The sequence below is a fragment of the Pomacea canaliculata genome, linkage group LG14 (assembly GCF_003073045.1).
Source record: "Pomacea canaliculata isolate SZHN2017 linkage group LG14, ASM307304v1, whole genome shotgun sequence".
In the NCBI taxonomy this organism is placed as follows: domain Eukaryota; kingdom Metazoa; phylum Mollusca; class Gastropoda; order Architaenioglossa; family Ampullariidae; genus Pomacea; species Pomacea canaliculata.
This window is the reverse complement of record NC_037603.1, coordinates 18,923,194-18,951,164: the sequence shown is the minus strand read 5'-3', so window position 1 is coordinate 18,951,164 and position 27,971 is coordinate 18,923,194. Positions and strand designations below refer to the sequence as shown.

The 27,971-nt window shown below is 40.8% G+C and overlaps 1 protein-coding gene across 1 annotated transcript; it reads right to left on the bottom strand.

Moving 5' to 3' along the window:
- Nucleotides 1-166: 166 nt before the first annotated feature.
- LOC112554840 (mucin-2-like) lies at nt 167-24,354 on the bottom strand. Its single transcript, XM_025222894.1, is given in 15 exon segments — nt 167-303; nt 889-1,359; nt 1,466-1,506; nt 1,631-1,805; nt 2,601-2,758; nt 3,251-3,428; nt 3,691-6,547; nt 6,550-7,403; nt 7,406-7,573; nt 8,215-10,559; nt 10,925-10,992; nt 11,924-12,033; nt 13,467-13,487; nt 13,770-14,078; nt 23,584-24,354. Coding segments are annotated over 11 exon segments (7,254 nt in total). The 5' UTR covers nt 11,981-12,033; nt 13,467-13,487; nt 13,770-14,078; nt 23,584-24,354; the 3' UTR covers nt 167-303; nt 889-1,006.
- Nucleotides 24,355-27,971: the final 3,617 nt, after the last annotated feature.

Genomic DNA, 27,971 nt, shown 5'->3' with positions numbered 1-27,971 from the left:
ATCACTCACTTTCTCATAAAGTTAACTTTTTTATATTGCTTGCTTTCACATAGTGCTCAGGCTTTTATATCCTTCATTATGTCACAAGCTTGTCCAGTCGCTCCGATGCACGCGTTTAGTCGTACCTTATGACGTCAGCTGTGTTACGGTCTCGAAGAACTTGTTCTGTGCCGTTTGGCCTTTTCAGCAGCCACCTAAATGTGACGTCATTGTTGTATCCCATGTCCGCCTGACATTCCGGATTGTTCCATGTGACGGACTCCACAATCTTGGGAACAGTGATGACTGGCGACCCCGGCTCAACTGTAATCACAGTAACTCAAATAAACTCATGAGCTTCACGACATTAACAAATAACCCATCTGTGGAAAAAAAGATTTAACGAACGACAGACGGGAAATGAGCCCTTAGGCATTTTCATGTAAAATATTCAGGTAAAAGTTCATTTTGTGTAAGCGTTTACATATCTGTTGAACATATTCTTATCGTGTCCTGATTTCTCTGACTTGTGCTAAGTTGTTTGTTGTTGATCCTTGGGTGACTCTTACAAAAAATTTGTTGGTTAGCGTCACTTTTTTCTCCGAACTTGCTTCTGTTGTTCTTTTCGTGTAAGGTTCATTAGTAAATTTGCGACGAGTACACTTCCAAATGTACTATTTTTTTAATAATATGTGCTATATTGAGCTACACGATTCTTATTATGATAATTATTATTACAATAAGTAATCGTGACGGTAAGTGTTTTACTTTTGTAACTTTGTGTTCACTAAACGATGACAGTTTCGAAACAGCTGCGTTGTCAATCATACACCTGTTCAAAACAATTATGAAATAGCACTTGCAAATTGTCCTGAGTAAATCTTCAGACGAAGGAAAACCACTTTGTACCTTTGATCTTCAGCTGAAAGCTCGTATGTACTGTTTGTTGTTCGTTTCCAACAACGACCGTGTAGTTGCCGTCGTCAGCACAAGCCACTGACAAAAGGTGACCGTGACCTTGAAGGCATCAACCATGTAGGTTGCCGGTCAAGGTCAGCCGGGGACTGGTAGCTGTCGGGGTCATGGAGGTCGTGTCGAGCGCTGCCAAGGTTTGACCGTCACGACTCACTTGTACGCGAGTCAGGTTGGCCGCGTGCATCGCTGAGCACTCGAGCGTGACTGAACTGCCCATCGTGGTTGGGGTGGAGGCAGGACACTCCACAGATAGCGGAAATGACAAAGTGGTCGTTGCTGTTGTCATCGTATTGCTTTCTGTTGAGGACGTGCTTTCTTCTGAAGACGTCAGAAGTGTTATCGATGCTGATGTGCTTTGAGGTGAGGAAACAGAAGTTGTAGTGGCTGCCTCTGTGGTTGACGAAGCTTTAAAAAGATTTAAAAATTCAATTAGTTAACATATTAATAACGTTCTTAAGCATGATGGATTTATTTTATTGACTGATTTAATATTGATTCAGTCAAATTGGACTTCTGCGCTTTTCATGAAACATAAACAAAGGGGATCTATTCCTGTTCATTTAGCGTTAATAAGTAAAAACACTGTACTCTCCCTTGTTAGTTTTTTTTTAAAATTATTATTATTATTTTAAAAGAACGATTTTTTTCCTTCCTACTTCACTACGTATATTCCTACCTGCAGGCGTGTGTGTCAGGGACGGAGCAGCTAATGGCTGTAACATTGAAGCAGAATCTCATGTTCTGAGGGCAATAACTGAAGTAAATGGTGCCCAGAGAACATTGAACGTAGGTGTAACAAGGTTCAAAAGGATACAGGAGGTAGGAACTGTTGGTTGAAGAACAGTAATCCGCTGTTGACAAAAACAAACATAATTGTTAGTTTGGAAGCTGTGTCTAGCATGCATGTATTTTCATAAACAAAAGCGCCTAAAATTGGATGTTGTTACCATCACTATGGGTGATTTATTTGATTCCTTTTAATGATTTTTTATTACAATTTTTTCGGAACAAAACTCCCAGAAATGTTTGAACAAGCCTTTCATCTTCTAATAACAGTTTGTGTACAGTGCTTAATTATTTCCTTCTGTCTATACTAGGAAAAGTTGTTCTAGAATATTTATTTGCGATACAGATTGTTGTCGAACTTAACCGATTAACAGACGTTTACAGTTCAAACCTGTTTTGTTAACTCAAGTCTAGTTAGGCAAGTTAGAGATGTACTGTCAAACACACCCATGAACGCATCATCCTCATATACAAGCACGCGCAGCTCGTCGAATAAGAAGAATAGTTGATAAGCAACTATAACTTTGAAAGTGATGCTCACGGCACATGCCTTGCAGTTGATTTACATACAATTTAGAGCAAAATCGTGAAGTAATATTACTCCAAAATTTCTTGCCCTATTTGTCATCTTGAAGTGACATTACATGAAAAGTACATTTTTATTACACCTTCATGAAGTGGGATTATTAGATACATGTGTCCACCTTCATGATATCCAACATTACTCTTAGTTTAAAGCATTTCATAAACTGAAGATAATCGACATTTGCATAGATTTTCTTTATCATCATTAAGCGATTTAACTCGGACAATAGATGATCTGACAGTTATTCTATCCAAGTTCTGTCAGACAGACTCACCTGGTAGAAGCTTCAACGTTTTGCACACCTGGCTGACCACAAGTGAGTCATTAGTTAAGTGTGTGAGCTGACAGCACAGTTCACTGTTGTTCCACCCAATATACCTGTTCGCTTCCAAAACAGATATTCCACTTGAGCTGCAGGTCGTGTCATTGGTGCTACATGCAGATAAGAAAAGGATCAAACTAATTTCACTTACTAATACAACTAACAGCGGAACCATAAATAAATAAACTTTAAACTTTTCTGTGGTTTCTCCAGAAATAATGCACTTGTGTATTTTTCCGTCGTGTGTTCTCTTGGTATTAGTGCATCTGGTGTTTATTACAAGTGCTGTTGATTATAGGCGTTCTGCTACAGATATAGAAAAGCCAGAAGAAAACCCTGCACACTGGAAGATCATCAATCAATAAATTAATATTTGTTTTGTGTCATACTTCTGTTACTTCGTTCATTAAAGGTGTGATACAACACAAAATAATTTGCAAAGGACGGGACAGAGATTAGCGCAAAAAAAGTATTTTATAAAATCTGAGTGAATAAGCCTCTCCATTCTCCAGATACAAACTCACCACCACCACCACAACCACTTCCACCACCGTCATCGTCGTCCTACTCAAACTTCTCTCTGGGTTCTTTATTTGGTTTACCTGACTGTAATCGAGCTTTGATGTTTCGGCAGAATTTCTTCCGTTCCATTTGACAGTCTCAGCAACCACCCGAAAGTGATGTCACTGTTGTAGCCCATGTCCGCTTGACACTTTGGTTGCGCGGTTGTGACGGACTCGATAATATTGGGCACTGTCAACATCGGCGTCTGGGGCTCTTCTACAGGCAAAGAAATATTAATTTTAACTGAAGATATACGAGAAAGGATCAGGTTGTCGTTTTACCCTTTTACTCATGTTGTGAGACACTTCTTTTCTATCTTTTGCGGCAACCTATTACCTCAGTTACGTTGGAAACACTTAAACAAAATGTGTACTCGGGGTTGTAAGTCAAAACATAACTACTGCCACGCCTGCTCTGTTTTTGTCAGGTATATCATCTTACATGAGTTCCAGCAGAAATATAATAATAGAAGTCTTACTTCTAACGTCCACCAGGACTGTCGACTCGATCGTGTCCACTCCGTTCCTGGCCACACAGGTGTAGCTCCCGGCATCGGCGCAGGTGACAGTGAAGATCAACATGACCTTGAAAACATTGTCAACGTAGCTGCCGTTGATGGTGGCGTTGCCGGTTGACGTAGCTGTTAAGGTAGCGACGTCGATCGCACCCAACGCCTGGCCACTCCGGAGAAATTCCACGCGGGACAGGTTGAACACACCTGTGACGGAGCACTCGAGTATGAATGATTTGCCGATCACTGCTGCAGCTGCTGTGACGCAACTGACGGAAGGTACAACAGGTGTGCTTGAGGTACCTGAAGCTTCCGAGCTTTCTTCGAGAATTGTTGTGTTGCTAACGGAAAGGGTTGTGGCTTCCACATCAGTAGGACATATTGTATTTGATGTTGTACTGTCTCCTATCGAAGGAGAAGTGTTCTGGATTGTAGTAGAACTTTCTCCAGAGGTAGGTGTATCTTTACTAGCTGCAGCTGTGCTTTCTCCGGAAGTAGCTGTACTTTCTCCAGTTGTCATCACAGCATCTTGACTTGTAACAGTACTGTGGACAGCAGTGGTTGTACGTTCTAGAGCTGTGGTTGTACTTTCTCCCGCTGTAGTCTCAGTGTCTGTTACTGTGTTTGTACTTTCTCCGGCGAAGGTTGCAGTTTGTTCAACTGTAACTGTTCTTTGTGCAGATGTGCTTGTAATTTCTCCAGCTGTGTTTGAAGTATCTCTTACAGTAATTGTACTTTGTGCAGCTGTGGTCGAACTTGCTCCAGCTGTAGTGGATCTTTCATCAACAGTAAGTGTACTTTGTGCAGCAGTAGTTGTAATTACAATAGCTGTGGTGGCAGGTTCACCAACTGTATTGGTATTTTGTGCAACAGGGGGCGTACTTTCTCCATCAGTAATCGCAGTTTCACCAACTGTACTGGTATTTTGTGCAGATGTGCTTGTAATTACAATGGCTGTGGTGGCTGTTTCACCAACTGTAGTTGTACTTTGTGCAGCAGATGTTGTATGTTCTAAAGTAACGGTAGTGTTTTCTGCAAAAGTCTCAGTTGTGCCAACTGTTCTTGTACTTTGTCCATCGGTCGTGCTCGATACTGATGTAGTTACTGTAGATACAACTGTAGTCTGGCTTGCTACTGACGTAGTTGAAGTAGGAACATATGTAGTCGTGCTTAGTGTTGATGTAGTAGCTGGTACAGTTGTTATCGTGCTCGATTCTGACATGGTTGTGTTTAGTACAGACGTACTAGGTACCGCCGAAGTCGTGCTTTCCAGTGATGTAGTTGTAGGTGAAATAGCCGTAGCACTACTCGATACTGGTATAACTGTAGGTGAAACAGCCGAAGTCGAGCTTGGTACTGACGTCATTGTACTAGGTCCTGGAGTAGTGGTAGTAGTCTCAGCTGCAGTTGAGCTTGGTACTGACGTCATTGTACTAGGTCCTGGAGTAGTTGTAGTAGTCTCAGCTGTAGCTGAGCTTGGTACTGAGGTCATTGTACTAGGTCCTGGAGTAGTTGTAGTTGGCTCAGTTCTAGTCGAGCTTGGTACTGACGTCATTGTACTAGGTCCTGGAGTAGTTGTAGTTGGCTCAGTTATAGTTGAGCTTGATACTGACGTCATTACACGAGGTCCTGGAGTAGTCGTAGTAGTCTCAGCTGCAGTTGAGCTTGGTACTGACGTCATTGTACTAGGTCCTGGAGTAGTTGTAGTTGGCTCAGTTATAGTTGAGCTTGATACTGACGTCATTACACGAGGTCCTGGAGTAGTCGTAGTAGTCTCAGATGCAGTTGAGCTTGGTACTGACGTCATTGTACTAGGTTCTGGAGTAGTGGTAGTAGTCTCAGATGCAGTTGAGCTTGGTACTGACGTCATTGTACTAGGTTCTGGAGTAGATGTAGTAGTCTCAGCTGCAGTTGAGCTTGGTACTGACGTCATTGTACTAGGTCCTGGAGTAGTTGTAGTTGGCTCAGTTATAGTTGAGCTTGATACTGACGTCATTACACTAGGTCCTGGAGTAGTCGTAGTAGTCTCAGATGCAGTTGAGCTTGGTACTGACGTCATTGTACTAGGTTCTGGAGTAGTGGTAGTAGTCTCAGCTGCAGTTGAGCTTGGTACTGACGTCATTGTACTAGGTCCTGGAGTAGATGTAGTAGTCTCAGCTGCAGTTGAGCTTGGTACTGACGTCATTGTACTAGGTCCTGGAGTAGTTGTAGTTGGCTCAGTTATAGCTGAGCTTGATACTGACGTCATTGTACTAGGTCCTGGAGTAGATGTAGTAGTCGCAGCTGCAGTTGAGCTTGGTACTGACGTCATTGTACTAGGTCCTGGAGTAGTCGTAGTAGTCTCAGATGCAGTTGAGCTTGGTACTGACGTCATTGTACTAGGTTCTGGAGTAGTGGTAGTAGTCTCAGCTGCAGTTGAGCTTGGTACTGACGTCATTGTACTAGGTTCTGGAGTAGTGGTAGTAGTCTCAGCTGCAGTTGAGCTTGGTACTGACGTCATTGTACTAGGTTCTGGAGTAGTGGTAGTAGTCGCAGCTGCAGTTGAGCTTGGTACTGACGTCATTGTACTAGGTCCTGGAGTAGATGTAGTAGTCTCAGCTGCAGTTGAGCTTGGTACTGACGTCATTGTACTAGGTCCTGCAGTAGTTGTAGTTGGCTCAGTTATAGCTGAGCTTGATACTGACGTCATTGTACTAGGTCCTGGAGTAGATGTAGTAGTCGCAGCTGCAGTTGAGCTTGGTACTGACGTCATTGTACTAGGTCCTGCAGTAGTTGTAGTAGTCTCAGCTGCAGTTGAGCTTGGTACTAATGTAGAAGGTACAGCAGTAGTGGAACTCGGTACTGATATAGTTGTAATTGATGCACCTGAAGTTGTTGTACTAGAATAGCTGTATTCGTACTTGGTTCTGACGTCATTGTGCTCGGTACTATTGTAGTTGTAGCTGGTACAGCTGTACTCGAGCTTGGTATTGGCGTAACTGTAGTTAGAACTGTTGTACTGGTACTCAGTACTGACGTGATTGGGCTAGTTACTGACGTAGATGTTGTTGCTTCAGCAGTAGTCGAGCTTGGTACCGATGTAATTGTAGTTGGTGCGGCTGTATTTGTACTTGATACTGAGGTACTTGAAGTCAGTGCAACTGTAGTCGAGACTATTGCTGATGTAGTTGTAGTTGGTATAGCTGAAGTCGAGCTTAATCCTAATGTAGTTGTAGTTGGCATTGCGGTTGTCGTACTGGGCACCGACGTCATTGTACTGGGTACTGACGTAGTTGTAGTTGGCGCTGCTGTAGTCAAGCTTGTTACTGATGCAGTTGTAGTAGGAACAGCTGTACTTTCACTAGGCACTAACGTACTTGTGCTTGGTGTGTCTGTCGACGATATTGGCAATGAAGCAGTTGAAGTTGCTTGAGGTGTAGTTGAAGTTATTACCGATGTAGTTGTAGTAGGAACTGTTGTAGTCGTACCGGGCACCGACGCGATTGTACTCGGTACTGACGTATCTGCAGTTAATGTAGATGTAGTCGAGCTTGGAACTGATGTAGTTGTAGTTGGTGTGGCTGTATTCGCACTTGTTACTGTTGTAGCGGTTGTGGCTGCAGCAGTGGTCGAACTTGGTACTGATATAGTTGTAGTAGGAAGAGCTGTAGTCGTACTCGACACCGACGTGATTGTACTAGGTACTGAAGTTGTGTCGTACTTGGTGTAATTGTACTAGGTACTGACGTAGATGTAGTTGGTGCAGCTGTAGTCGAGCTTGGTACTGATATAGTTGTAGTAGGAACAGCTGTAGTCGTACTCGACACCGACGTGATTGTACTAGGTACTGACGTTGTTGTTGGTGGTGCAGCTGTAGACGAGCTTGGTACTGATGTAGTTGTAGTAGGATAAGATGTTGTCGTAATCGGTGCCGGCGTAATTGTACTAGGTACTGACGTAGTTGTACTAGGTAATGACGTAGTTGTTGTTGGTAGAGCTGTAGTTGAGCTTGGTACTGATGTAGTTGTAGTTGATACAGTCGTAGTCGTGCTCGGAATTGATGCTGTTGAAGTAGGAACAGCTGTATTCGTACTCGGCACCGACGTAATTGTACTAGGTACTGACGTAGTTGATGTTGATGCAGCTGTAGACGAGCTTGGTACTGATGTGGTTGTAGTTTGCGCAGTTGTAGTCGAGCTTGGTACTGATGTAGTTGTAGTAGAAGCAGCTGTAGTCGTACTCGGCACCGACGTAATTGTACTAGGTACTAACGTAGTTGTTGTCGATGCAGCTGTAGACAAGCTTGGTACTGATGTAGTTGAAGTAGGAACAGCTGTAGTCGTACTTGGTACCAACGTGATTGTACTAGGTACTGACGTAGATGTAGTTTGTGTGGCTGTAGTCGAGCTTGGTACTGATGTAGTTGTAGTTGATGCAGCTGTAGTCGAGGTTAGCACTGGTGTAGTGGTAGTTGGTGCAGCTGTGGTCGTACTCGTACCGACGTAATTGTACTAGGTACTGACGTAGGTGTAGTAGTAATAGATGTAGTCGTACTAGGCACTGACGTGATTGTACTAGGTACTGACGTAGTTGTAGTTGGTGCAGCTGTAGTCGTACTCGGTACCGATGTAATTGTACTAGGTACAGACGTTGTTGCTGTTGGTGCACCTGTAGACGAGCTTGGTACTGATGTGGTTGTAGTTGATGCAGCTGTAGTCGAGGTCGGCACTGATGTAGTGGTAGTTGGTGCAGCTGTAGTCGTACTCGGTACCGACGTAATTGTACTAGGTACTGACTTTGTTGCTGTTGGTGCAGCTGTAGACGAGCTTGGTACTGATGTAGTTGTGGTAGGAACAGCTGAAGTCGTACTAGGCACTGACGTGATTGTACTAGGTACTGACGTAGATGTAGTTTGTGTGGCTGTAGTCGAGCTTGGTACTGATGTAGTTGTAGTAGGATAAGATGTTGTCGTAATCGGTGCCGACGTAATTGTACTAGGTACTGACATAGTTGTACTAGGTAATGACGTAGCTGTTGTTGGTAGAGCTGTAGTTGAGCTTGGTACTGATGTAGTTGTAGTTGATACAGTCGTAGTCGTGCTCGGAATTGATGCTGTTGAAGTAGGAACAGCTGTAGTCGTACTCGGCACCGACGTAATTGTACTAGGTACTGACGAAGCTGTAGTTGGTGCAGCTGTAGTCGAGCTTGGTACTGATGTAGTTGTAGTAGGAAGAGCTGTAGTCGTACTCAGAACCGACGTAATTGTACTAGGTACTGACGTAGATGTAGTTGGTGCAGCTGTAGTCGAGCTTGGTACTGATGTGGTTGTAGTTTGCGCAGTTGTAGTCGAGCTTGGTCCTGATGTAGTTGTAGTACGAACAGCTGAAGTCGTACTCGGCACCAACGTAATTGTACTAGGTACTGACGTAGATGTAGTTGGTGCAGCTGTAGTCGAGCTTGGTACTGATGTGGTTGTAGTTGATGCAGCTGTAGTCGAGGTCGGCACTGATGTAGTGGTAGTTGGTGCAGCTGTAGTCGTACTCGGTACCGACGTAATTGTACTAGGTACTGACGTAGGTGTAATAGTAATAGATGTAGTCGTACTAGGCACTGACGTGATTGTACTAGGTACTGACGTAGTTGTAGTTGGTGCAGTTGTAGTCGAGCTTGGTACTGTCGTAGTTGTAGTTGGTGCAGCTGTAGTCGAGCTTGGTACTGATGTAGCTGTAGTTGATGAAATTGTAGACGAGTTTGGTACTGATGTAGTTGTAGTAGGAAAAGCTGTTGTCGTATTCGTTACCGACGTAATTGTACTAGGTACTGACGTAGTTGTGGTAGGAACAGCTGTAGTCGTACTCGGCACTGACGTAATTGTACTAAGTACTGACGTAGTTGTAGTTGGTGCACCTGTAGCCGAGCTTGGTACTGATGTGGTTGTAGTTTGCGCAGCTGTAATCGTACTAGGCACCGACGTTATTGTACTGGGTAATGATGTAGTAGTTGTTGGTGCAGATGTAGTCGAGCTTGGTACTGATGTAGTGGTAGTTGGTGCAGCTGTAGTCGTACTCGGTAACGACGTTATTGTACTTTGTACTGACGTAGTTGTAGTTGGTGCGGCTGTAGTCGAGCTTGGTACTGATGTCGTTGCATTAGGAACAGCTGTAGTCGTACTCGGCACCGATGTAATTGTACTTGGTACTGACGGAGTTGTAGTTGGTCCGGCTGTAGTCGAGCTTGGTACTGATGTAGTAGTGCTCGGTACTGACGTCATTATGCTAGGTGCTAACGTAGTTGTAGCTGGTACGGCTGTAGTCATACTTGTTACTGACGTAGTTGTTGATGTAGCTGTAGTTGAACTTGGTACTGACGCAGTTGTGGTAGGAACAGCTGTAGTCGTACTTAGTACTGACGTTATTGTACTAGATACTGACGTAGTTGTAATAGGCACTGCTGTTGTGCTTTCTTTAAATGTATTCGAACTTGATACAATTGTTGTTGTGCTCGTTTCTGGTGAGGTTGATATTGAAGTAGCAGCACTTGTTGCAGTCGACGCCGTACTTGCTACAGTTGTAGTTATTAGGTTAGCTCCTGTTGTTGCGGCTTCATTTGTACTTGCTACAGCTGCAGTTGTACTCGATGACATGTATGATGGCACAGTTGTTACACTGACTGTGACTATCTGCACTACTGTGATACTGGCTTTAGAAATGCTCCACAGATCGCTGCCCAGAAAAACCTGATCACCTTCAGTTCCATTTGTCCTTGCGGATTCAATCAGCGTGTTTATAATCACAGCTGGTGACAGCTGTGAAACAGGCTTGATACGAAGAAAGAAGAAGACGATAACTGAACCATTCCTGTAAACAGAAATTTCAGTATTGCTTTTTTTGTCTGCTGCTTGCATTTGATTGTTATATATACATTTACCCGCCTCACTCCCCCTATTTTTGGTATGTCATCACGTCTTTGTTTCCTTCTATATTTATGTCTTTTCTTTTCGCTTGCTCTTGCTTTTTCTTTCTCTCTCTCTTTTTTGTCGTTCACTTTCTCTCTGTGTCATTTCTTATCTTTTTTATCTCTTTCTCTAAAACACTTCATGTGCCTGTATAAATACACGTATGTTGTTATAAGTGCATGTCGGTATGTCGGTTTGTATGCGTATGCGTGTGTGTGTGTGTGTGCGCGCGCGTGTTGTGATCCCAAAGAAACTACAATTGCTTACGCCAAGCTCTTTATGACGCAGTCTCTGCATTCTCCTATTTGGCTTCTGTTACACAGAGCTGTATTCACCTGGTAACACAAAGAATATATACAATGATTGATTCTACCCATTAAGAGAACGAAGAATGACAGAATGATTCTTCCATTTTGTCATGGAATCATTTCACACGCCAAGCACGCGCACAATCCTCGTTATTTGTACCATTCTCTAAATTAAAGCATTGGAAAGAGTTCCGAGAAAGCTCTCGTTAACTTGCTTTGTTGTATTGTCAGCTAGTGGTCCCGTACACATCCTTTTATTCACACCTAAAGTATTTAAGCAATTCTTCGTTTTATGTATTTCATATGACTGCAAGACAAAGATGGGGAATCTTTCCAATACACTTTCTACTTTCAATATAGGACCATATAGAAAATAGCATGAGAAGAATCTGACTTCTTCTACTTCCTATATATGTGTTCAGATTCTATGTGGTTATGTACTGAGACCTTTCCTGTCAGTAGATCTTCTGACAGTTTAACTTTTGTTTGAAACACGGAAAAAGCGTCATGAAATTAAGAAATGCGTAGACCTGCTACTTTTTCTCAAGGGAACGGGATGAAAATAACTAGATAATGTTTAATTAATATTTCCTTTGGCAACACCCAGCTCACTGTCCCAGTATTTTTTTGGTGGGGAGGAGAAGCAAAAGAGGATTGAAACATTCTGCCAAAACATGTAGAATTTTTGTCTCTCAACTAAGCAGTACATGATTGTGAAAAGGATTCTGTTTTAAAGTTCGGTAAATTCAGCGATAATATGGTTAAGGTTAAGAGATTCGGGACATATTGAACTGTTTCCCAATTCTTCACCTTCCCTCACTTCTCCCTTTCTCTCCTTCTCACACCGGTGTGTGGAGGGGGAATGTGTATGTGTGTGACTGTATAAGTGAATGGCGTGTGCGTGAAACTGTTTTCGATTCTGTTTAGTTATTGGGAAGTAAACAAAGTTAACACGTACCTGCTGGCAGAATCCTGCTTCAAAGAACTTGAACTCCCTTGAGGTGTTGTCTGCCATGCTCGCTGAGTATTCCTGACTTGTCACCTTCAACTGCATACTCACATCTGATACTAAACATAGTTCGAACAAAATCACTGTTTATGGACTTCTTCACACTAAAAGGACTGATGGTGAGTTCTGTTATTAAAAGAACCAAAACACGTGGATTAAGCTACTACTGTTAATAGGATTAATAAGTGGGTTATTTTAGGTTACTGACAAATCACTTCAGTATGCGTGATATATACAGATAAGTCAAATGACAGGATGAACCAAAGTACAGCTTAAATTTCTTGGGCTAATAAAATAAAAAGACGAGGATCGTATGCACTTAGAATGTATACTTTCTTATTTCCTATCGTGCTGTGTGATGGTGTTAGTTCCTGTCTCACCCTGTTAGGACACGAAAAGCTCTAACAAGTCTACAAGGATTAGATAGGCTAGTAAACTTGAAGCTCGCTTGCAAAGATCCAAAAGCCTTGTGCACAATGAAAGTCTCACTCAAATGGTGACTCAAAAGAAGTAAACACACACACACACACCTCAAAACACAAATTAACCACCCGCCATAATATCGTTGTGCAGCATCCTTTGTTGTGTGGAATCAACATACACACAGACATATATATAGACATGCGTCGTTGAACAAGGGAAACACGTTTAGAGAGCTGATTCGTTAATGGATTTCATCATTATGAGACCATCGCAGAATGTACTCATACAGACATAGTTGTATGTTTATCATCATCACGTGCTTTGCACATCATTGTAATTTTTAATACAACTGCATGGAGAGCCACCACAAACAAGTAATATGCTACACCACTTGGCAAGGAATTGTACGGTTTCATTATAATGTTACAGTACCAACGTCACTAGCATATACAGCATAGAAATTGTTCAACTTTTATTATAATTTTACTAGGCGTAGGAATTGTTCAGCTGAGTATAATCTTATGGGACTCTGAGTATATACGATCCGTCGTTGATTTTTTTATAATAATAATAACAATTAGTATAAATATATACCATTAAACACACACACACTCTCTTTCACTTGTTGATTCATTTATTAAACACTCACAGTTACACAAAGGTTTCCAAAGATTTGTTTACACAGCAGTTGCGAAGCGTTAAAGTGTCAGCTGGTAAAATCAAAGGTCATGATTTCTCTTGCTGAATAAATCATAACGACAAAGAAAAACATACATGATAAGCAGATATATTTTCATGAGTCGCTGGGCTATTAGTACAGAAAATAACAATCACCACATTTATCAAATTTAGATATATTTATATAAACACTTGATCAAAGCTATTATTTGGTGTCATGTTCGACTTTTTATGCAATCTTCCATGCTATACTTGTGAATCTTTCTAATAATTGTGATGTGTTGAATGTCTAAAACTGCTCTAAAGTACTCAAAAATAGTGAAATAGCATTTTAGTCTCCTAGATTTGCCCATGTTGGAATGTCACAGACATGCATGGTTATTGTGCTCACCTTGTTCCTCGTAGATCGTACCTTGAATAAAACAAAGCAACACGTTAGCTGAGGTAGTATACTTCTACACTTCTCATATCAGTATCAAAAATTCCATTTACATTCTTCTCCTGTAAATGAGTGTGTTAGCCTTTATACGTCGGGCGACTGAAAAAAAGATTTCCGCTATGCCCGTAAAATGCTTAACAATGATGTGGAAAGGCAGTACTTAATGATAATAAAGAAAAGCTGTGCTCAACGATGACGACTAAGAAAGAAAGAGAAAAAAGAGGCTTAACGACAAGAAAGAAGATGAATCCTTACCCCTGTTGGATAACGTGCTTAACGTTACAGCGATGGCCACTGCACCGGCAACAAGGACAAAAACTGCGATCAGAGAAACAACGATGCAGATTCGTTGCTTCTTCTTAGACCTCTTTGGTTCCTTCTCTCCTTCCTCAGTATTTGAACAGTCACTGCCTCTGGTCGTTGTCTGTACGTTGCGATAGCGGTACTTGCTCTTTCAAACCCTGTCGAAAAACCTTCAGTTCGGTCCCTGTCGGGATGTCGGCCACTGACAATCGGCTTAGGTTCTAAGAAGGAATTTGCTTGATAATCTGGTTGCCATTTGAACTGTGAAGAAGAAGAATGCAATAATAATAGATAACAAGAAAATCTGTTCGACGGGGATTGTTAGAAAAACATTTAAAGATTTAGAATTATTTAAACTGTGTCTGGGCATTAGTCTACAGAATGCTCCTTCACATCCCGTGAAAAAAAAACAGAAAGTTTATAATTGGATAAAATGGTGTTTAAGGCGTAAATTTAACGAGCAATCATTCTCCAGATCATAAAATAAAGCAAATGTCAAAAATATTTTATTTGGGTGCTAGAAGCTGTGATAGATTGGGTTTTAGACCAAACAGCAAAATAATACCACAGGAAGGTGCTGCAAATTTTTTAATAATAATAATTGGGAATTTATAAAGCCTAATATCTCTGCCAAAGACGGACTCATTGGGCTGAACAAGATCAGAAAATAGTAACAAATATGTAGAACAAGTCGACAAATTAGTAACAAAGATGTAAAACAAGTTAACAAAATAGTAACAAAGATGTAGAACAAAATCACAAAAAGTAACAAAGATGTAGAAAGAACAATGCGAGGACTCGCTGCGTTCCGAGAGTAAAGGGCGATCACTGTAGAATGTAGATGTAACGGTAACGACTCCAGAGAATTAGCGACATCAGTAAATATTTGGAAGATATTAAGTCATCTTGAAATATGGAGCAATTTTATCATACAAAACTGCAAAAAGAGTGATCATCACTTCAATTTACTCAATGTAGCTCGAGGTCTCTACCGAAGCGAGTGATGAACGACGGAATGGAATCCAACCAGTAGATCCTAACAGTTGCGCACTTCAAAATAACATAATATACAGTCCTGTTGCAAACCAGAAGAGGAAGAAAAATGCATCAGAAGCCCGCTTAAGCATAAATGTTCAATACTTTTATCCAAATCGAAGCACGACCACAAAAACAAAAACAAAAACAAAATCAAGGAGAGCCGATCCCGTCAGCCTGTTAGGCAAAGGGAAAGAACTCTCGTTATTGTCGTCTGCATCAGTGTGCGCCGGACTCCATACAGAATTTTGGACGAGTGTTTGAAATCCCCCAACTCGTAAGAAAGTATGTGGTAAGTGAAAATGGTAGCGCTAAATCTATCACAGTTAATGAGTAGTCAGATCAGATTAGCAATACTGGACAAAGAAGGTGTAAAAAGCCATTTTTCTGCTTTAGCACAATGTTACTTGATAGTCGTCCTAAAATGAGAAAGAGAGAGAAGAGAAAGATTGAAAGTCCTTGAGTGGGTGTAGCTTAGCGGAGAAGTGTAGAAATAAATCAATCCCACTTTCTAAAAAAGTCAGATCGGATTGGGTAACAGGACAAGCAAGATCGGGGAAAAGATAGTTTTTAACTTGAAATTTAAAACAGGACGTTGTGAAAATCTCTTTTCTGAGCGGCTGTAGGCATATTGTGTTGCTGTTTGAGTTTACTTTGTAATTGTCTGTTCTGGTGCTTGGAGTCATCCTTTTTCTAAAGCTGAATCATTAAAGGTCTATTAGAAAGATCTGTGAACTGAACTGCTCTGTAAGAATATTTCTGTGAACTGGACATAACCGTCCAAGAATGAACAGTGAATACTGTCCTACAGCCACAGAGATAAGTTCGCATGATTATTAAACACTGTCATATAGCTGCATGTATTTATTAACATAATTTGTATTTTTCTTTATCTTAATTTTATTTCCTTACTAATTAAAAATTATATGACATCAATAATGTTGCAAGACAGACTGGGGGGCCACATTATATATTGAGCACGACTTGGTAAATGCACTAACTCTGAAGGAACTGACAGCTTTTTTTGCACATCGAAAAAAGCACAAAAAAAGTGAAGTTTTAAGCGTTAGTTTCATGACCAGAACTTCTAAATAAATTGCAAAATAAATAATATAACTGGTTCACTTTTTGTGAGGTGGGGGGGGGCAGCATTTCTTTCGCCTAGGGAGCATCACAGCTTCGATCGCGTGAGTGTGTATGAAAGAGAGAGAAAAAAACCCGAGGTGTCCATTATTATGTTTTTAGTGTGTGTGTGTGTACAAAGAGTGTGCATAAGAGCATGCTAATGTGTGTATGTGCAGATGTGTGTGCGTGCACATTCGGGCGCAAAAGACGGTTGGATGCCACAAGATGACTTTTCACGACCAGGAAGCTCATCTTCTCCCTGTTTGTACTGTTCACGCTACATTTAACTTCGAAAATCTGAGTGTTGGTGCGTGACCTAGACGCGTATATAGCCTCTACATCAGAGGTCATCGTTCCATGCCACTGGAGGTTCAAAGACTAGTGCAGATACAAATATCTACTGCTGCAATCTGAATCCATTCTGATGTAATCGCAAACTGCTGCAGCCATGAGTAATATTTGTCCAATAGCAGGTGGACTAATCGTGTCATAAACCACGTCTTCTGGCGTTAGTAAGTCCGTTAACACACGTTTGCCTAGGAACAATGACTAGGCCAGTCAGAAAACAAGTTAGCCCGCGTGTACGCGCTGACAGCAACAATAATTACAACACACACACACGCGCGCGCGTAATTCAGGTTTCTTTTCCCATTATTGCCGATTGGTTATCCTTTCCAGCCAACTCCATCTTTCCAGGACAACTCCCTCTCAAACATGGTAAAAAGCTGATTACAGTGAGGAGAAAATCGTGTCTTTATCAACAGACAAAAACAAAATAATTTTTTCTTCCTTTTATTTGTTCTCTCTCTCTCCCTCTCTCTCTCTCGCTCTCTCTCTCTCCTGTCAAAAAATACTTTACTACAAGGAAAGTAGGTGAGCTAACTAGGAATCCCCTACTAAGCGCCTCTCATATTATATCCTTCTTTAATTAAATTTTGAATTAACATAGAGGTTGATATATCTTGTGAACAAACCACGATCCTGCGGGTGATAAGTTCGTTTATTTATTTAATTATTATTTTTTATATCTATTTATATTTATATTGCTATTATAGTGTTCTCGAAAATGGACACTGCGAAATTCGTCTCCGCGCTGCTTAGCTGTTTAGCACTAAGTGGGTTGGGGTGGCGTAGTGGTGGTGGGGAGGAGAATGGGGGCTTCTGACTTGTTTGTAGCGAGCAACACCCGACTGAAAACTATGGCTGACATTCATTTGACAATAGCGGGTAAGCACTGACACCGTGTAATACAAGTGCTTCTGAATAAAACCGTATTCAAAAGGTTAAAAACCTGAACCGTATCACTCTGTCGCAAGCTTGTTTTCACACGTCACTCAACTGTTCTTCCCGGATTTCTCGTGAAAAGCGATGACTGATTCGACGAGCTACTCAGACTTAATGTGATAACGTCCATTAGAAGAGGGAACGGAGGGTGGAGGACACCCGAGGGGCAAAGTCCCCCTCTCCGTCTTAAATTAAATTTATGGATTCTTTGACAGCTCAGCGAAAATGTGATGACACCGCCACATCCTGCACTGCAGAATGCATGTTCTATCTTTTAAATCCACCCCTTACAGCGTATCTTTTTAAATGTACACTCTTGCATTTATGAGCACCGCCACCACCATGATGTCGACGACGACGAATACGACGAATACGACGACGACGACGACGACGACGACGACGACGATGATGATGATGATGATGATGATGATGATGATGATGATGATGATGATTTGCGTATGCAAGTGTGTATATGTGTGAATTCGTGCGCGCGCATGTGTGTTTGTGTGTGCGAGAGTGCGTGCGTCCTGATTCATCCTGATCATGACACCTGTTTTGAAAGGGCCACGCTTTCAAGAGATCTTAGCAATACCAAGCACAAATTACCGCTAATTGTAATTGTGTATAACTAGCAGGGAGTACTGATTAGGTTAGTGTTTATTTTTGAGAACACTTCTTGAGGGGAAGAACAGAAAAAAGAGAAGGATAGGACAGGATGAAGTACAAATAAAATGAAAGATTATTAAGTGATCTACAGAGGTCATAAAAAAACTGGAAAAAACATTTACATTCGCTCATTCATCTGAGCAAAGAGGTAAGGGAATCGGAAATTAACAAGTACACAATCAAAAAATTAAGACTCGGGAAAAATCTCGACGCCCTTTAGTTTCTGCTGATTATGCGCAGAGAAGAAATGCTATGGTTAAAAAATACCCTAATAGTGTCATTTCTCCTTACAGCAAATAATAGAAAAATACATCTTACAAAATGTTCCTCACAAATGTGTATGACTCATGGCCTGAAATGCACGCAGCGGGAGGGGTTAATTACTGAGACGCCCTTCCTGGATGGGAACCAAACAAACCTTTCACTCGCAATACACCTGCCCTTCCCTTCACCCATACTAGCCACTCTTTTGTGTGACGATAAATCGCAGAACAATATCTCAGTCGTAAAATTCCAGTCTTTATGAGTTGTGATCTTTTATAGTCAAGCTATATCAAACGAATGGTTTGTCACCTCCACCTTTTTACCCTGTCCTTTTTGGAGACCCACCCTTCATTTCCTACCGGAGTAGCGCAGGGTGTCGGGGGTAGGTAGCTGCGTTGAAGTACATACCTCATCCTTTCTCTGTAATACAATCGTTCGTTACTGACTGATCTCGAGAATGATCGTCTAATCTCGGAAATGATCGTCTAATCTCAGACCTGATCGTCTAGTCTCGGGACTTTTTCGTGCACTTTTCTTCCTTTGATCTTTGGCGATCGTCGATCACCCGCACGCTACAGTCAGTGAGCGTAGTAACGATGGATGTGTTCTTGACTTACTGGACTACATATTCAAATTAGAAATCTGACAAGGAAAGACAAAAAAGAAAAACAAAATAAAAACAAATCAAGAAACCAAACAAACTTAATGAACAATGAGGCCATCATTTGCAAATTTTGTGAACAAGCCTATGCCTCATTTCAACTCGCTCGAGCAGCTGTTGGAAGTGTAGATGGAGCAGTGGCACCTGATTACCGTTATTCAGGACATGACGTATACTTGGGCAAAAAATTGACAGCATGATTACATGTGCTTTCGACCGTTTCTTTTCATCCTTGTCCCGGATTTTTAAAAAATATTCCTGCCTCAAGTTTGTCAGTTTTTTCTTATCCACCCATACCTTATAATTTCCCCTCTTCCATTTGAAGCTTGGGCTCTTGTTCACATACTGGAGAGTGAACAGAATTTATGAAACTTATGACAGTTGTTGCTCACCATCAAAGCCCTTTACGAGGTAAACACTGACACTCAGTTGGATGATATTTTTTCGTACACCTGTACTGGTAATAACGGGCTGTGTCCTGTTACAGGAAGACGCTACAACTTTTTAAGGGTCGTGTGATTGTCATTCGTCCAAAATTGGGGTCACCCACAAACACATTTTGTTCTCTCTCTCTTCCTTCATAATCACGAAATAGTTCTCTGTCCCTCTTTCGTTTGATAAAATGTCTATAACATTAACCAGAAAGCTAACTTTTTATATTTATATTTGCTCTTAGTCCAGCAGTTTTTCCCTTTGTGTATATATAACCATGAGTATATCATTAATTCCCTCTAGACTACACTTCAGTACTATTCTCTCAGCTGATGTTTGTAATGTGTAGATGATGATGATTATTGTTTGTTTGTTGTTGTATATCTTACATGACTGTACTATCAAGAGTTAATTTTATTTTTCACTTTCTACACCCAAAGTAAAAATGACGACGATGTTAATGAGGATGGTTGTTGCTGTTGTTTACTTTCCCCTTCAAATGTTTACTTTCCCTCAGGCCTACTCAATAAAAGTTCAAGTTCTACTTAGCGCTTGAATTCTCTCCTTTCTCACTTTGTACACCGGTAACAAGCCATTTCACACATCTTATACCTTCTAGTAGCTTTAATTTACATAATGAAGCTCCTAATCTGCACATCAGCATTTCTGCAGGGAAGGCGATATGCGGATCTGGGAGAGAGAGTCAGGTGTATGAGAGAATCAGGTATAAGAGAGAGGTCAGGTGTAAAGAACACCAGTAGGTCGTCAGGCTGACTCAGGAATGATTGAGTGTTCACTTTATTGTCGGTAAATATCAAAGGCTGTGTGCTTTGTTCTCTTTCAGTTTGTCGCCTCTGTGCTGAAGTGGTGATGGTGGGGATAAGAGACTGGGGATCTGAACGGGGTAGGGAATGGCCAGATAAAAGAGGATTCCTTTTCTTTTCAAATCGGTTGTTCCTTTCACAACCTATAATACAAATTCAAGTCACGATCGCTTTCTCTCTCGCTGTTCAGGAATGGAGAATAGGGAAAATATTATTGGGGTTCTTCTTTTAGTAATAGTATGTAGTCAGAGAAATATTTAATAACTGTGACATCCAGATGACATAGCAGTGCAATGGCTAGACTGAGAAGAAGAAGCTTGGGTCTTGATGCCTATATGAGGTGGTTTGGCATCGATACAACAATACATACAGACTGGACAGATGTCACTGAAGATGCAAGATCTAGAACCCCTTCGAATTGCCCCACCATAACATCCGGTTTGTAATTCAAAATATTCAGACGAGGACGTATTCTATTTAAAATCTGATGTTACATAAATTGTAAGAAGGACGAGTCTCACTACCTTTCTAGAAAATACTCTCGTGGAATCCACGCTAACCTGTATTTTCCTTTGTTGTCTGGGGCACTCCTAAACAAGGCTTGACTGGGATGAGAGTGGGATCTACAGGTATGGTATAAAAGGTGAGGCAAAGGTTCTTCAAGGTGTGGAATATAAGTGGATTGGGGGTGGGGTGCGCTAATTAATGCATGTCCAAATTCTCTGTCCGATGTGGAGTGTTGAATATGTTGATACTGTTATGCTACGGTTCATACCATAATTTGGTATTTCCGTGTGCAGACAAAGATGTGTGAGAATTTTCATCATGACATTATAATTTTGTGTGTTGTAGTGCATTGTGCCATATTGTAAAGTGTTGTATTTTATCATCTCGCATTGAATTGTGTAATGCCGTTCTGTAATGTCTTAATTTGCAGTGTATTACCTTGGACTGATCGTGTTGTATCGCATCGTGTGTTGAGCTTTACTAGTTTATGCTGTAATTGTGAATTTTACTTGTATAGTGTTGTATTGTAGCGTTGTTTATTGTGCTATACATGTTGTACTGTACATGAGTTTGCTAAATGTGAAGCAGGTTTGGATTGTTTTTAATTAGCATAATGCTATCTGTGGTTTAAATTGCATCAGCACAAACATTTTTTTGATTGGCTCATTTTTCTTTCAGATGCAAATTATTATTATTATTATTATTATTATTATTATTATTATTATTATTATTATTATTATTATTATTATTATTATTACAACACGTGCGTAGTACTGTTTTAGTTTTAAATGAATGCAAGGAGAAATTTATTTAGTGCTTACGACGAAGACAGCTTGGTAAATGGTCATTGTGCTAATATTATTTTATCGTATCGCATCGCATTACGCTGTGTAATATTATTTTATATTGTGCTGTAATAATTTCATTTTGCTGTGGTGTATGATTAGTTTGATGTTGCATTGTGTTGTGATATATTGGATTTTAATGTGCCATTCAGTACGGCTTCTTTATTATTATTATTATTATTATTATTATTATTATTATTATTATTATTATTATTATTATTATTATTATTATTATTAACAACGTGTAATCCACAGCATCATGACCATGATAGATCGCACTCTCTGAGCAGAGCAATAATGATAAATGAAGGATAACAGCCAGTGGACAGTGAGGTACGTAGACACACTGAACAACATAAAGATGAGGTGCAAGAGTAGAACAAAGGCAATGGATGAAGGTATGAAGGGATGTAGAATGGAGCTGATCTTCCGGAATAAGCAACACGACAAATGTGAGAAACATGTTCATCAAGAGACACGTCGGCAGATGTTATGTAACCTAAGTCACGTGTTGAAGTAGCAAAATGAGCATCGGCATCGCCTACCCGAACAGAGACAGGTAGTGAAGGGTGAACTCTGACTCTCCTCTCTGAAAAAAATCTTCGGCTGTGTGAAAATTTTCTAAGCCTAATAGTCGCGAACTAAAAACATGTACAGGAGAGAGGAGAGTAAGAGGTAAATAAGTGAGTCAACAATAAGATCAGTACTTTTTATGCACTCTTCTTCAAACTGCCTTGAACAAATCTTGGCTCTCAATGGATTGAAACCTTTGTCTGAGCGGCCTCTAGCATGAATGAGAGCCGCTCGCCACTTGTCTTGCTCTCTCGATATACCTGTCCGCATTTCTTCAATACGGGTGTATCGAACTGTGGAACAGGAAGAGCTTCCGGGTGCAGAATAGTAGATTGCGTAATCGACTTTGCGTCACTAATCGCGTGATTGGGCAGTAAACGCTGCGTCACTAGTTGTGAGATTACGTCATGGAATTCCGTCACTGGTTACGTCAATATCCAAGTAGTCATTTTTGTTTTACACAGATAAGAGCGCGAGCGGGGCGGGGATAACAAGGGGAGAGAACGTTGTGATTGAGAACAGAGCAGACGAAAAACAGTTGAACCAAAGACTATATCCTCTTTGGTTCAACAGTCAGTGAAGCTGACTTAGCAGGGTAGCCCGACTGGGTGGTATGGACTGTCGGACAAAGTTCTTGTGGTTCATTTAAAGACAAAGACAGTGAACAGCTCTCAATTATGAGGGGGATGGGGCTTGTCGTAGTGGGGGTTGTTGTTTTTTTTAAATTACAGCTTGTATGCATTAACCAATGTCGGTGACAATTGAATTGTGTTGTATTTTATTGTGCTGTATGTGTGTAGTATGGTTTTGCGTTATGCTGTATTGTATTGTAATACTGATCAGACGATAGCACAGAGTTTGTCTAGAACTTTGAAAGCCCTCAACACGAGATAACAATCGAACGTTTAATAAGAGACACGTGACCGACAGATAACCCTCGTGAACCATGGGTAGCAAGCTTACCTCATGCGGTTCAACTGAGAAGAATAAAGCAGACTGTCAAAACTAGTCTACAGCCATGATTACGGAGGAAACTGTTTCCTGCCACACCTTATTCTCCCTGCAATGAAAAGAGCGTATGTGTGGCGGACGGGGAGGAGATGGAGGGGGATACTTTGCTTCATTCCTATCGTCATTAACTATCTATACATGTGATTTTAACTTTATATGAAATCTATGAAATACTTTCTTTAATTAGTAACTATACTTCGCATGAATCTGACGATTATGTATATAAAAGGGTCAACTCCTAACTTTTTTTCTTTCTTTATCTGTTTTATTTTATTTATTATTTTCTTTAGGTCGTTGGGGGATAAGGTAGAGATCACACTTTCTCGAGACCAGCTTTTTTGTAGTGTGGGGAGTTATCCACCTCTTCTACCTGTTTTTTCTGTTTTACGTTTCCCCAAACCTCTACGGAGTAGGGTACCTATTCTGTTACATTTAAAGTTACTGATAGCGAATTTTTTTTAAAATAATATTTATATATAATTTTATACAAACTGGCAGATATGCAAACTTAATGTTCATTAATGAAAATGACTGCTTACCCACGGTTGTTGCTGTCTTGTACGAAACAAATCACTGACAGGCCGTGCATGTCTGACCCAGGATGGAATGGATGAATCATCCTTTGTTGCCATTGTTAGAATTCGATCACAATAGGGACTTTGATCTCACGCCTTGTTGTGACAAACAGTCAAAACTCATATAAACAGTAAAACTGTGATCGGGTGATGCTAGTCAGTAGTCACTGGAAATAAAACTATTCACCTGCCCTCTCAGTAAATAATGTTTGTAGTCGACTATCCAGGTGGCGTCAGCAGAATAAAGGTTGCACGAGCATTTCTGAACCACCCGGCGTGAGAATCACTCTGCTTTCAAGAAACTTGGAAGAAAAGACAAAATGTTGTAAGTACTTTAACGTGTGAAGTCTTCATTTTCTATCAGCAGACAAGTGCACCATCCCTGTCAGTGGGGTTCATTCATGTGAGGTGACCTGTTAGTGCACTCGGCTTTTGAACTGCTGATCGCAGTGCCACAATGCGTGAATAAATACCCCGGGTACAGGCGAGGACTGCGTCGCCAGCAATGAGTATAAGAAAAAACTAGGAAGTCGTAAGCCTCGCTTTCTAAGGATTGGCTGGGTATACTGAGACTTGCTATAAATACTTCTTCAAAACCTCGTTACCTCTTGCTGTGTACTTATTGTTGCGCTGTTTGTGATGGTCTCACGACTGTGTAGGATGGTTTCAATCTGTAGACCACATCTTCCATTAACGGTCTTTTCAGCCTTTTCTGGTCCATTTTGTTTTAATGAATTACTTTTTTCCGTGTATCTGATATTAAACTTTTTGTTTGTGAGTTATGCGTCTTGTACTATTAATGTTTTCTCTTGTGCTTCTTCATACATTTTGCGTTTCAAGTTTATATTTTGAGTCTGGGTGAGTACAGAACGTCGACTACACTCCAGGTGAGGAGAGTATTTTTCATTCTGCCTCTTGACCCATGGATTTTCTCGACTTCATACTTTCTTTGTTCCAGAGTTGACCACTTTATGTCCCGAGCAGTTATAATTATTTGTATATTAGTTCTTTTTCTAAAGCTTTTCGTGATGGTTGGGAAAGGCGCCATAAAAGACATTATTATTATTATAGATACTTGCTCTCACTCATGTATATGTTTCTTACAACTTCTGAACACCAGCCTGCCTCACCCTGACCTCCATATATATATTTGTGTGTACGTTTATGCCTATGTATGAATCTGTGCGTGTATGTGTGTGTGCATGTATATATTTTTTTAATCTTAGCCTATTTTCTTTTTCTTTCTTTGAGATCACTTGATCTTCACATTCTCCTGACTGAGCGATTGGGAAGAGAAGGAGAGATCACTCACTCTCACCTCTTGCTAACGCTCCTTTGCCACATTTTTTCATAATCATGTTTTTTTCTCCCTGAAGGAATCACCCTGTACATTCACACCTTCCCTTCCACACATCCTTATTTGGAACTTGCAATGGTACATATACCTTGCTTATCAAATGCTTTTTCCAGTCAACGCTAATAACAACGACGACGAAGACGAAAATGACAACAATGATGCAGATTATGACGACGGCTTCGTCATCGGTGTTGTTATTATCGCTGCTTATTATTGTTAAGTCCTATATGATCTTTCTTCTCAAGCTATGGTCCATGGACCATATAATAATGCTTATCATAAAATTGTAAGTTTTCACTTGAAAAAAATACATCTGATTCTCTGCTTTCGCACGTTTTGTATTCACTTTTACTTTCACTTTGTGTTCTTTCGCATAACGGTTTCTGATAAAGTCCTCTTCGCCAGAACGTGAGTATATTGTGCATGCGCAGAAACTGATACGAAACGTGACCGTTATAGGTTCTTCGATTTCAGAAGTGCCTGTTGTATCACCAGTTAGCTTGATGCTCGCTATCACTTATGAGATAACGGGTTAGTGCGTTTCGTCTCCTGCCACCCGACACTCTTACTCCCCTAACCCCCAATTTTCTAGAAACTCCCCGAGGCCCTTATCGTCTGCCACCATACGGCCACTACCCACCTCTTCGTATTTCACAATTACTGTGCAAGTCTAGCCCCAGCCCCCTTCTCGTCCCGGTTGTTTGGGTCTTATGTATTTGTACCTGCCACCATTACACCGTTAACTTTACGGTGTAATGGAAAGATCCATCCGAAGGTTTCATAGTTTGATTTGCGAAGGGAATGATTAAAAGGCAAGATTTAGTGACCCTCACGCTTTCGAAATTGTTCCGTTTAGTAGGGATCGAATCAGCACCCTGCTGACCTTACCCCCACCTTCCACCGGGTTCACAGAGAACGGGGTCATTCGAGTGGTTAGTTACTATAGCCAACCCAGAGTGTATATGTGTGTGTGTGTTTTTTTAAATATATCGGTTACCTAGAAACGAATATTTAGGACATATCAAGAACAAGTGGTACAGGTCTTCCACGTTTCTATGATTGCACTGTTCACATACAGGATTAATTAATACTGTTTGGTTAAAATGAGCCATTCCGTTCGTGAGTGCTCTATCCCATACTTTGAAAGCAATACCCTATCAACACAACTTGGTGAACTTGAGGTATCGTTGTCATGTAGCTGGGGCTAGGCCAAACGTTGGCGGGTAGAAAGGACGAAGTTATTCTGGGAGGACGTCTGTGGAACTCAACATTGTGCGGTGCTCGTCACATGACACGTGACCAACACTCAGGTAAGTGTCATCGCCAAGTCGCAGGTGCAACTTGCATCTGTAATCTCTATATGTCTGCACACATTCAACCGTCTTTTGTTCAAGCCAGTCAGGGGTATGATATTCCGATAAACCTTGCGAAGCTGGACGATCTTTTTCCCCGGTTTTCAAAATCTGATGAATATTTTACTCGATTAGCAAAAGTCAACAAATATTGCCGATGGTTTTCAAAACCGCCCTTGTTTGAGTCGACCTTGCATACCAGCTTCCTGAGATGAACATCACCACGAAGACTTTTTTCCGACTGTTGGGCTAATGTGGTTCCCTTCATACGAGGCCAGAACGAAAGAAAGTATAAGTACGATGTACGTCCTCACTCTTCCTCCTTCACTCCCGCCCCTGTTTTTTAAAAGTATATGTGGTTACCGCACCTTGGCACCAATCTTTCATTCATTAAGCTTGCTTTTTTTGTGTGCTTCTCTTATATATATATATTCTTTGTCATATAATTGATAATTTGCCATGCATTTCGATAACACAGAAATAATCAGCTTTATGTTCTGTTAACCTGTCAGTCACTTGGAGCCTAATTTTCTTTTATTCAGGGCAGCCTCTTGTTCTGCTGTATGCTTTTGAACTTTTCAGCAACCAGAGATCCACCCGGATTGCAATGATGGTCCACCGTTGATCGCGAGCGTGCACGCACACCACTCCCACCCTACGTGCAAAGTGTGTAAAGGGGTATGTTCCCATCCGCTTTGTTTCTGTCCTCACGCAAGCAGGTGATCCTTTTGCTAGGACACGCTTGAGCACCTTGACAGAGGCGTACCTTGCCTTGAGCACTTCTCCTCTTGGGGGAAAAAGCACTTCGTGGAAAATCTGTCCTCTAGACGAGAGCTGCCGTGAAATCGCGTCCTTTGATTATAAGCCGCTACCCCGTGTCGAATTTCTAGACGAAGACCTGCAATCACATGACAACTGCACCAGCTCTCTAAAGACATTTACATCCTTAAAGGCTAGCCTGAGTGCAACAGCTTTTTTCTTTGTGATCGGACTCATTCATTTTTTAAATAATAATTCCCCATATATAAGTAAATAATTATGCTTAATTTTTAGCAAATCAATGCACCTCTTCGAGTCAGCTGAAGAAAATATACGGACCGATCTTAGAATGCAGCCATACAGATTTAAACTTTATTTAAAAGCCTCCACTGAAAGTTAAAAGATTAAAAAGTCCAAATCGAATTCATTAGACAATTAGGTAAGTAAATCTTCTCCAGACCTAATTTAATAGGCAACAATAAGGGTCATTGCAGTCAATGTTGTTGTATCATTGTGGATACTCTGTTACTGAGCGCATTAATTTTGAGTTAATTTTTCCATAAGTATTATTGTTAATAAAATATAAACACATTTCAAATGTATGTTTGTCTAAAATAAACTCATATAATTGTTTTTATAGACGGCTAATTTCCAACATTGCATCTTCATTTTGTAGTTACAACTGACTGCTGATGACTTTTTAACCATTAAAAATATAATAAAGTAATAAAAGTTTGATACGTTTTTATCGATGTAAAAACCTATTTCTTTCTCGTTTAGCTGCATGCAAAATTTACTGTTTGCTTACTTCCAAGTGTTCCCATTTATTCTTCTCACACCTTCGTCACACTCAGTTCTTTTTTTAGCTGTTCCGAGTAGCAGGT